Source organism: Xenopus tropicalis, chromosome 10 (genome assembly GCF_000004195.4).
Source record: "Xenopus tropicalis strain Nigerian chromosome 10, UCB_Xtro_10.0, whole genome shotgun sequence".
Lineage (NCBI taxonomy): Eukaryota > Metazoa > Chordata > Amphibia > Anura > Pipidae > Xenopus > Xenopus tropicalis.
In genome coordinates, this window is record NC_030686.2 from 38,432,806 (window position 1) to 38,444,932 (window position 12,127).

Consider the following 12,127-nt stretch of genomic DNA (forward strand, 5'->3'; position numbering starts at 1 on the left):
TCCCATACCTTTATATACTCGGTGTGCTCTAGGCTGCTGTAGCCACTTACATAGTAACTGATCTTCACTGTCGGAGGGCTCCTGTCCATCCTGCCTTGTACTAAAGACCTCTGAGTTAAGTACATAACTTCTGGACTAATCAGAATATACAGTGAGTAAAAAGAAACACTTGCTTACAATAGCAATTACTGGGAACAAGTCTTAAATTTGGCACTTGCCCTTTAAATTGCTTCCGCACAAAAGTTTGTAGCTCTTACTTCCTTTGTAGAGGGACAAAAGAACCAACCCCACTTCTATCCTCCATGGGCATTCTAGTGCTTGTACCACAGCTGAGCCAAATCCAATGAAACAGCCAGAGAATAAACATGTAGATTTTATTGGATTGACCCATGCATATAAACTGACATTTGAAAGAGACCCAAGTGCCACTTTTATATACAATATAAAATGTTGATGGATAAACCAGGGTAGAAAAATAAACATTTCATTGAGCACAAAAATTCTAAAACAATGTTCTATTTATTGTATGTTACACTATACTAGCAACCCGTACAGCAGCCATATTGCTCAGACTTACTTCACAGCAGAGGGCAGATCTCATTATAATACATTTAGGAGACGTTCATGTTTTACCTCTGTATTCTTAGGGTTTAAGAAAGGGAAATGCAACATTCTCAACAATCAATGGGTGAAGTGTTTGCTTTGCCTTACTATACACAATATGCCACAGTTACAGACCCGTCTGCCACCATCCTCCCTTTCTCCTACATATATGGAGCTTCAATTCCAATTACTCTTAACAGAAATACAGTATGTGGGTATAGTTTATATTGTGTGCCCAGAACATTCCTTGCATAATGCTTGTCTTTACTGAAGTCTTTTTTAAGGGCTATGGCGGACTGGAGGTTTTGTTGTCTGCACTTAATCTCCTCCAGGGCCTGCTGTCTATCAGTCTAACCAAACAAGCCCTATGGCTTACATAGCATACAAATATTCTGAGCACACAGTAATATTGCCTTTATGCACTAAAGCCCTCATCTTACATTTATGGTGGAGGGCTGAAGCATTGATTTGCCCAACCAGCAGCCATATCACTTCTTTCTTGGTTTCACCAGCCATATTTGTTTTTTATGCCTGCACCTCAGGGCAAGCACACTGTGTATTCTTCATGTATCTGACATCTCCAAATGACAAATATATCTGGAAAAAACAGGAAGGTAAGCTACGGCTTCACTTATTGGCAGCTATAGATACCCTATGCTATAAGGAATATTATAAGTATGTTTGGAGTTTTATTTCCGCTTTAATAACTATGTCCAACCTGACCTTAACTAAAACATATAAATATAATACAAACATCAGTTGCTAAATGAAGCTTACTTTCCCATTAATGACAGATACCCCAAGAGCGCTATAGTTTATATTCCATACTTACCCATTCCCTGCCAGTTCATCTACTATATAAATATGGCACTGACACTGGATTGTAACCCCTATAACTGTATGGAATTTCCCAGTAACAGGACATTCTATCAAGACCTCTGTTATTGAACTACAACTACCAAACTACCAAAGTCAGAAGGCTTGGTGGGCGTTGCAGCCTAATAGCTAGAACGTTACAGGCTTAATTTATTTATTTTCTCGGGCAAGGTGGCAATGGATCATTAATGGAGGTGCCTAGTACAGCACAGCCAACTGTGGGGGGGGGGGGGGGGTCGGAATGGAACCTGGATAAATCCCTACACACTATACTACACTGGAATGACTTTGTGATTTGGGGCTTTTGTGATTGGCTTATGAAGGGCAAAGGAGGTGGAGATGTCCAACAGCTATGCACTCAGCACCCCCAGTAAGTCATAAGAATTCCCTCATCATCATCAACACAGTCTTAGCTCAAATTTCTCTTTAAGAACAGTAACAGCAACTATTCCATATAAAACATCTACCAAATACAACCCCCTTTTATTTGTGCTTCGCAATTACCGATTTCCACATGACATTTTCTACTATGTAAAGTACCCCTCCCCTACCTTGCTTTGTGTTGAAGTCATGGATTCTGGGACTTGAATTTCCTCTGCTTTCCTAAAACCCACTTAACAGTATGCTATACATATTTTAATAGCGTAAAGCTATAATCACGGAAGGGTGTGTTAGGCACCAACTGACACATTTTTGTTTCATAACCTGTACAGGTACTAAAGTGCCCCCTGGCATTGCCAAGTATACTTGTGCCATTATGCCTTATAACAGTACACAATGTAATGCTGAGATGGTAACTGCACTCATCTGAATGTTGGGCCCAAACCATGAAAACAGAAATAAAAAAAATGAGAAACAATGGCCAACAACTGTTCCCTTAACCCTATAATAGATGTTTAGGCAATGGGTGACAATTAAACAGCCCCATTAGGCCTTAATGAACATGTATAATAAACAAAAATCCAGCAAAGCATCTTAGGCTTTTGCTCTGTCACCAAAAGCATCAACCCCCTCAAAGCAGACCACCATTCATTTGGTCTCTAACGCCCCCGTGCCCTGAGATATTAGGAATCTGCCCCTACTTTGTGCTTTATACAGTAAACTTTACTCACTACCAATCAACAATCTCTTAGAACGCACACAGCAATAATGCATCCCGGGCAGGATGATATCAATTTGAAAAGGGGGCTTTTGCCTGAGTCACCCTTAGGGGCCCCCTTAGAACAATTAGCAGAAGTGCTCCTACTAATTGTTTCTCTAACAGGAGGAATGTGAGAGCACTTCCCTTCATTTCCACCTCCACTTGTGTCAGAAAGGGAGCGTGGATAGCTTGTTAGGTAGGCTTTACGGCACTGATATGGCCGAGTATTCATACACAAGGCAATTCATTAAAGAAACCATTGAATAAAAAACAAGAGCATATTTTTTTTTTTTTTTAAATATGTGACTATAGGATGGAGTTAAAAAGTAAAACACTGATATGAGCAGGGTCTTTCACACTATCTGAACAGTAGGAAAAGAGTACCCCAGTGTCAACACTAACTTCAATGAGACAGTCACTAAACTATTGCCCTGAGTGCAGCACTGCCAAACATAAACTCAACATGGATTACCCAAATATTGCTGGACTATAATGCCCAGCAGACAACCATATTACCAAGGGTTCATCCATGCTGAGAGCTGTATTCTAGCAACATCAGGGATCAGTGTTCATTAACAGTGTTGCACCATTAGTAGTAATACTGACAAGATCCTACTAATGAATGCAAAATGATCCTAATGAGAATCCAGACTTCTCTGTGTACTCCGGCTCCCTGTTCCTTGTGTATGCCATTATTGCTAATGGTTTTCTCTAAAACCCCATATCTGCAAATCAGCATGTTTAAACCTGATGTTCAATTCCAGGCTATTATCAGCTGCACAGTAATCTCCCTATGTTCCATGGCAGCATGGTGGCGACTAAGCTGAATTCTGATTGGAGCATCCTCTTACATTGGGTATTAGCTTGAGACTACCAGCTTTGCAGACCTGAATTTCATACTCTGCAATAACAATGGAGGCCCTACAACTAACTCAATTTATGTTTAATGTGAAGGATGACTATGCTTTGGCTTATTTTGGCAGTTAGTTTTTGTTGGCATATGAGCAGCAGAAGGCAGACAGTGCACAAGGAACATGGATGAATAAGGAGAGAGCAAATGAATGATAAACAGCTATAACTGAGACATTGGTCAATCAAGCGCTAGCAAAATATACTCTTGAGATCATATACAACTCAGTAACAATAGAGCTGGGATTTCACACCCCGCGCGGACTCCTCGAACTGCAGAGAATCGGATTCCGTATCGTTCATGAGAAAGCCCTGCAGCGATCCTTCCCGCGTGGGATGCGCCAGGCCAAAATGTACTGCAAAGTCTTCCTCAGAATCTAATAGTATCTGACTCCATGCAGTGGTGTCCAGCTTTCCAGCAGTGCCGCCATATTCCTCAGGTAGGATGGACTTTGGTATGTTGGCATGAAGGGAATTCAAGTCTGATCCATGGAGAAAGAACTAGGAAGGGACAAGAGGGTTATAGCCCATGGTTAGCCTGGTTGGCTAGTGATATTAACAGCAATAACCAACACCAACTTTTAACTTTTAGTTCCTACAATGCATTGCAGGTAGCTGCCATTTTGACCTTGAAATCATGCATTAAAAGCAGGGCAAATAGATGCTTTTTTCCAGTCAGTTGGTCCACATTTTACCACTTTAAACAAATGTTACAATTCTACCTTTAAAAATGAGGAAATATGGACCTTCGGTGAATCCGACCCTTTGACTCTTGCATCAGCTTTTAGTGTTGTTACATCATTGGCAGAATTTCCCAAGCTCAGAACAGCCTGACCCCGCGTGCTATAATACCGAACAGAATTGCAGCACTTACCCTTTTTACTATTTTTTCTTTCAGAAAGGGCTTCAGGATAGCAAATATGCCTTTAAATATTCTCGGCTCGTTAATGACATTGACAGCCTTGATTCTGATAGGAAAGCCGTCCTGCGTGCAAAGGACAAAAAAATGTCATTCTGGGGGGTACAAATGGAAACAGAGTGCATCCTGCTCTGTAACTTGCTTTCATATGCAAACTGACATGGCCTTTAATAAAAGTCTTAAAGGGATGCTGTTAAGAGGTCTTTGTATCCATGGGTTAGTCACCTACCTGAAGAATTCCAATTACTTTTTTGGCAATAAAGGGCCCAAAGTGAGAAGCGTGTGTCAACCCCACTCCATTGTAGTCGGCTAAGATCACAATGCCATTAACTTGAGTCTCCTCAGACTCCACAAGCTTCTCCAACGAGAGATATATGGCACGGATGTTCTCTGTGATTGGATAATCTCTGGGAATCCAGCAGCCTACAGGAAACAGCCAATAGGAAGATGGGAATCAGTAGACAGATATTCGTGAGTAAGGCACCCTATTTTAAAATAGTAGGAGCAACGACAGCACCATATTCTTGGTCACTCATGCAGGACTTAAACGTTCCTGGTCCATGTAGTTGCTGACCGCCCACAACTGCTTAAGGGGAAGTAAACCTCCCACTGATCTTTTCATTTCTGGGCCAGTGCAGAAGACCCCATTTTGATCTGTATCCCCGCCTCCCACCAACACCACCACCACTGCTTATTATTAGGGATTCCCCGAATTCAGGATTCGGTTCGGGATTCAGCCAAGATTCGGCCATTTTTGGCACGATTCGGATTCGGCCGAATCCATGCTCCTGGCCAAACCGAACCCGAATATTTTTGCCGCGCGCACAGTTCGCGCCAGCATTTAACCCTTCCAAAACCAAATTAGCATATGCTAATAAGGATTCGTTATTTGTCCAAATCCTTTACGAAGGATTTGGGGGTTCAGCCGAATCCAAAAAAGTGTATTCGGAGCGTCCCTACTTATTACTCACTGAGTGTACCTCCTGAAAATCAGCATAGTGGTGTTTGAAGTGGCTTATCTGCCACATCACCTTTGTTCCCGGTTTGGAGCCCACTGATTGGCAGGCAGGCATATGTGCACTGGAACAAGCCCCATAGTCCTAGCTTAGTGTGCATGGTCTGGGTCAGTGCAGTGCAAGCTGGGAGCAAAAGTGACAAATTTCAGGTGGCACAACAGTTCCACTGGTGAGGGGGGTTCTCTGCACCAAACATTACCAATGAGGGTATTTACTTCTGCTTCAACTGGAACATGCTACTCTTGCAACACTGGTCACGTGGCAGAGCGTGCGTGTCAGTTACTTCCCTAGAAAGATGTATTGCAGTTAGAAGTTGCGTGCATTGAATGAAGCAGAGTGTCTGACTTTAAGAGAAGGGGGGGTTTGTCCTTTGTGTTTTAAAGATTTATGGCTCAAGGGAGCGCACGCTGAGTTTAGTGACTATAAGACCATGAAAACACGGCAGAGAAACGCTGGTAATGAACTGCAGCAACATTTATTAACTCTAATGATGTATATTAATAACACAGAACGAGTGTTAGGAAAGATGTTACTGGCCCATTAACATTTTTGCATTCTGCCTGCCGTATCCAGCAGACCCCGCCTGCCGAAAACAATATGATCATTGTGACCTTGACATAAATACTGGCAGAATCTCTTCTTAACCAACCTGTTCAGCTGGATATTGCAAAGGCCTCCGCCTGTCACATTATGTGTGACTAAATCTTAACAAAGAAGTAAAATTTCTATACGAGGGATCATTTACAATGCCCCATATATGATATGCTGTTTTGTCTATGTAAAAGCCAGCATTTCATATTCATCTAGTTGTTCTTTAAAGGGGTTACCTTTAAGTTAACTTTTAGTACGTTATAGAAGTCGCAATTCTTACCTTTCAATCAGTCTTCATTATTTGTGTTTTTACCATTTTTGAATTACTTACTTTCTTCTTTTGACTCTCTTCAGCTTTTAAATGGGGGTCACTGAGCCTGAGAACTATTGTTCTGTATTACTTTATCTCTCTATTCAGGCCTCTCCTATTCATATTCCAGTTTCTCAGTCACATCACTGCTCAGTTGCTAGGGAAATCTGAACCCTAGCAACCAGAGTGCAGTTGAAATTCCACACTGGAGAGTTGCTGAAGAAAAAGCTAAATAATTCAAAAGCTACACATAATAAAAAATGAAGACCAATTGCAATTTTTTTTACAGTATCGTTTTTAACATCATGCTGAGAGCTGATTAAAGGTGAACAACCTTGTTAACAGCACCTGTTTTTGCACCTAGCACTCTTTTTATAAATGAGGCTCAGCATGAGTCACTACCTACCAGGACGGATACAGACAATCCGGCGCCCCTCTGTGTCTGTGTGAGGCAGGACTGTTAGAAAGCCAGAGTCCAACACGGGCTTAACAGCTGAGGGTCTCAAATCAGTAAAAACCTCTGGCCAAGCCTTCCGGCAACTGTAATAGTTTACCAGCAACTGCAGGGCCCGGTCATAATCAAACTTCCTGGCTCTGAGAAAGCGAAGCAAGAAGGAATCATCCACTCGAGTCTTTAGGTGGGGGTAATCCTTCCATACCATGTCCCTCAGAGCCTGGACATCACGTAGCCTCCATTCTGGCTTTTCTTGTAGTTCCTCCCGAGCTTTAAGGACAAGTTCTGGACTCAGACTGCAGACGTAACCCTGCTGAGGTGCAGAGTGGTCTTCAAGGGGTGTGGAAACAGATGAACTTCCTAAGGATGTCTCATTGTCTTCTGCCATTGAGTAGAGGTCAACTATTAATCAAAATAAACACAAAAGTCAGATATTCAACAGATAATCCTGGAGCCCACAGCATAACCAACCACCCAGAACCAGAATATTCCTCCTATTTGGGTCATTCAAAAACAGAATATTAAAAACCAAAGAAGTAAAGCCAAAGACTCCTCAGTATCACTACTGTAAATGATAATGTACCCCCTACTGTAAGTTATAAGGATATTAGAAATCACTAAGGGGTTCTGTGACCATATAAAGGCACAAGGCTGCAGGCTGAGATATACAGGGAACTCTGAGTATCACTCATGTATTATAAGGGATAATGCACCCCCTACTGTAAATGATAAGGATATTAGAAGTCACTGAGGGGTTCTGTGCCCATATAAAGGCACAAGGCTGCAGGCTGAGGTATACAGGGAACTCTGAGTATCACTCATGTATTATAAGGGATAATGTACCCCCTACTGTAAATGATAAGGATATTAGCAGTCACTGAGGGGTTCTGTGCCCATATGAAGGCACAAGGCTGCAGGCTGAGTTATACAGGGAACTCTGAGTATCACTCATGTATTATAAGGGATAATGTACCCCCTACTGTAAATGATAAGGATATTAGCAGTCCCTGAGGGGTTCTGTGCCCATATAAAGGCACAAGGCTGCAGGCTGAGTTATACGGGGAACTCTGAGTATCACTCATGTATTATAAGGGATAATGTACCCCCTACTGTAAATGATAAGGATATTAGCAGTCACTGAGGGGTTCTGTGCCCATATAAAGGCACAAGGCTGCAGGCTGAGTTATACAGGGAACTCTGAGTATCACTCATGTATTATAAGGGATAATGTACCCCCTACTGTAAATGATAAGGATATTAGCAGTCACTGAGGGGTTCTGTGCCCATATAAAGGCACAAGGCTGCAGGCTGAGTTATACAGGGAACTCTGAGTATCACTCATGTATTATAAGGGATAATGTACCCCCTACTGTAAATGATAAGGATATTAGAAGTCACTGAGGGGTTCTGTGCCCATATAAAGGCACAAGGCTGCAGGCTGAGTTATACGGGGAACTCTGAGTATCACTCATGTATTATAAGGGATAATGTACCCCCTACTGTAAATGATAAGGATATTAGCAGTCACTGAGGGGTTCTGTGCCCATATAAAGGCACAAGGCTGCAGGCTGAGTTATACAGGGAACTCTGAGTATCACTCATGTATTATAAGGGATAATGTACCCCCTACTGTAAATGATAAGGATATTAGAAGTCACTGAGGGGTTCTGTGCCCATATAAAGGCACAAGGCTGCAGGTCAGGGAAATGTGGGTTTGGGTGCTAAGGCTGGCCCTGCCTCCTGCTGTCAGTGAGCTGCAGGGTTGGGAGGGGGGTTTCTCGGGTGCTGCCTGTTCGTTCCCATACGCAGCTTACTGTACTGCTGGTTTGTAACAGAAGTTTTAGTCCTGGTTATTAGATAGGCTCACCCGTTACCTTACACTATCCCTGTGCAGCTGTACCGACACAACCCTCTGAGACAAAACGTGCAGTACAGAAAGCAGCTGTGTGAAGGAAAGAACCTGCCGCTCACTGACAGCCGCCCTCCTTACCTAAACTCCAAGTAACTGCATCCTGCCCAACAGCACCGACTTCCCTCCCACAGCCCGCACTCCGGGATCGCTACTTACACCTCCCACACAAGCTGTCAAACGCCCGCTCCTTGCCTCCTGTGCTACACAAAATCCCGCAGCCGCAAGTCTCATCACGCGAGATTATGGCGTCACGCCACAGGTAAGCGCACGGAGGCGTCACGGAGCCGCCTGGTGGGCGTGGCGAGCGGGGACTGCGTAACTTGCGTAACTTGCGTAGCTCTTTAGTGTTGGCGGTATACTGTGCCCTCAGTTCCTCAGCTTCCAATATTTTTTGACAATTTTTTGCTCTTGTTCTAGGGAATGAAAAAATACTTTTTTTTTCTTGGTTCCTTCCAGTTCTTGCAGCCTAAGTGTTTGTTCCAATTTGACCAAAAAGCAGAGAGGTTTTTGTGCTTTGAGGGTGTCAGGCAGATTTTTCACAATTCAGGGGAGCAATAAGAGCAGAATTAGGAGAAAACTGGGTGAAATTGACCAAAAATAATCTCTTCCTCTGGGCCTAAAGCCAAAGTGTGCGGTACCTTGTCAGTTCAGCAGAAGTTTCCAGGGCCCCAAAAGGATTTTTGTGTAAATTAGGGCAAGATTAAAATAAGTCCTATTCAAAAGTGTTTTTAGGTTGAGGGTTAGAGTTTGTTTTTTCGACAGTCTTTTCGTTATTCCAGTCCAAACTAATGTGTGCAGGTTCCTTGTCAGTTCCGCAGCAGAAAGTTCCGGGGCCCCAAAAGGGCGTCGGTGAAGACCGGTGCTGGCAGGGGTTTCTCCTGTGTCACAGAGGTGTTGGACCCCACCGGCTGTCACCCACTGATTACTCATAAACAGACTTTATTTTAAGTTCTGGTTCAGTGGGCAACGTAAGGACTAATTTAGGAGAATCGAATGGGCGCCGACAGTAATCTGTAGGGTTTTTTTTGTACAGAATGGCTAATTTAGGAGAAGGCAGTGGGTGAAATTCACCAAAAGTAATCAAGTTTTTCACGCCTTTGTTTTTACAGTGGCATCAGAGGGCCCAAGTGTTTTTGTGCCAATAATAGCCAGATTTTTCACATTCGGGGTCGAAACAAGTGCTTGTTTAGGAGGAGACTGAGTGAAATTACCAACAGTAACCTATTACTCTACATTTCCTCACAATTTGATCAAAAAGTAGTGTTTTTGTGCAAACTAAGGCGAAGTGAAATGAAAGGAATCATAGGTTATATAGGCTCCTTTAGGCACGTGGAGATGGAGAATTGGCCCTGGGTTTACTTGCCAGTGGCTGTGCCTTGTTGAGGGTCAGAGTTTGTTTTTTCGACAGTTTTTTCGTTTTTCCAGTCCAAACTAATGTGTGCAGGTTCCTTGTCAGTTCCGTAGCAGAAAGTTCCGGGGCCCCAAAAGGGCGTCGGTGAAGACCGGTGCTGGCAGGGGTTTCTCCTGTGTCACAGAGGTGTTGGACCCCACCGGCTGTCACCCAGTGATTACTCATAAACAGACTTTATTTTAAGTTCTGGTTCAGTGGGCAATGTAAGGACTAATTTAGGAGAATCGAATGGGCGCCGACAGTAATCTGTAGGGTTTTTTTTGTACAAAATGGCTAATTTAGGAGAAGGCAGTGGGTGAAATTCACCAAAAGCAATCTTGAGTATTTCACGCCATTGTTTTTGCAGTGGCATCAGAGGGCCCAAGTGTTTTTGTGCCAACAATGGGCAGATTTTTCACATTTGGGGTCGAAACAAGTGCTTGTTTAGGAGGAGACTGAGTGAAAATTGCACTAACAGTAATCTATTACTCTACATTTCCTCACAATTTGATCAAAAAAAGTGTATTTGTGCAAACTAGGGCGAAGTAAAATGAAAGGAATCATAGGTTATACAGGCTCCTTTAGGCATGTAGAGATGGAGAATTGGCCCTGGGTTTACTTGCCAGTGGCTGTGCCTTGGGGGGTAAAACATCTTCCTCAGAAGAATGATGAGAACAAGTTTAATGAAATTGTTAACCAATTTAAAGGCCCCACATCCCTCACACAAATGCTGAAATTGCATACTCTGTGTGGCGCACTTTTTCTAGGACAGCCCTGTTTTTTGCCAGCAGTCACAGACAGCGCTTTAAAAGACCCATTTCTTTGCTGTCCTATCACCATCTTGTCAGACAAGATTGTAATGGCAATCCCTATGCTATAGAAAGCTTGGCCAGCTTGAAATCTAATTGCTGATTGGTTGCCCTGGGCAACATCACCACTAATGCTTCACTCCATTTTTTACACAGCATGATAAATATACATCCCTAGTGTGATATTAGTCTTCCCAATCCTTCAGGCCCCCTAGGGCAGGGGTCCCCAGCCTTTCTTACTCGTAAGCCACAGTCAATATAAAAAGACTTGGAGAGCAACACAAGCACCATAAAAGTTCATGGAGGAGCCAAATAAGGGCTGTGATTGGCTATTAGGCAGCCTCTATGCACACTATCAGTTTACAGGGGGCTTTTTTTGGTAGGAAATCTTGTTTTTATTCAACCAAAACTTGCCACCAAGTCAGGAATTCAAAAATAACTACCTGGTTTGGGGGCACTGAGAGCAACATGTTGCCCCTGAGCCACTGGTTGGGGCTCACTGCCCTAGGGTAAAAAGCTGTGGAACCACTGGCTTAGAGGGTTATGTGTTCAGGGCATTCTTTTACTACATGTTTGCATTAATACATATTTGCAGGAGCTGCCATATTTTTTCCTTTCAGTACCCCTTTGTTTCCCTGTGCAGGATAAGAATATAGCTCATCACACGCTTGGGGTATAGCTTCTGTTGTCCAAATTATAATTGAATGCATATTTCCCCTTAAATAATACAGCACCAAGCCGGAAGCCCCTTTACATACATGCAGATAGATAATTGCCCTTACCTATTGAGCCAGTGAATCACAGAACACTCCGGCCTTACTTGCACACCTGCTCCTGGTTACACATCTATCCGGCAGCCTGTTAATACTTGTGCTAAAAACCAGCAGTTTGGGCTGTTTATTCTGGGGAAAGTTAATACAAACTGTTATTCCGCTCACTCGACTTTGTAACCTGCGTGAGTCAGCATTATTGCCCGTCCCCGAGTGCCAGCAATATTGGGTTCCTCTCCCCCCCCCAAGGTCATTTGCAGCCCTGCTCTTATGTGCAGGAGAAACCTCACAGTCACAGAGCTCAGACTAATATATATATGGGGGCTACCAGTGAGTATAATCTAGTATATGGAATAGAAAGAACGGACTCAGTGGTTAGTGCCGTGCCTGCATGGGTACCTCTGCCCCAGTATTTTATTAGTATTCA

The 12,127-nt window shown here is 43.2% G+C and overlaps 1 protein-coding gene across 4 annotated transcripts; it reads right to left on the bottom strand.

Annotated features, from left to right (window-relative positions):
* Positions 1–355: 355 nt before the first annotated feature.
* Positions 356–11,816, bottom strand: ttpal (tocopherol (alpha) transfer protein-like). Of its 4 annotated transcripts, none has more exons than XM_012971760.3 (5): positions 11,713–11,816; positions 6,772–7,221; positions 4,678–4,871; positions 4,404–4,514; positions 356–4,030 (listed from the first exon to the last, which is right to left on the bottom strand). In XM_012971760.3, the coding sequence occupies exons 2-5, from the start codon at positions 7,205–7,207 to the stop codon at positions 3,755–3,757; spliced, it is 1,017 nt and encodes a 338-aa protein (XP_012827214.1). In that variant the 5' UTR covers positions 7,208–7,221; positions 11,713–11,816; the 3' UTR covers positions 356–3,754.
* Between the last annotated feature and the right edge of the window lie 311 nt (positions 11,817–12,127).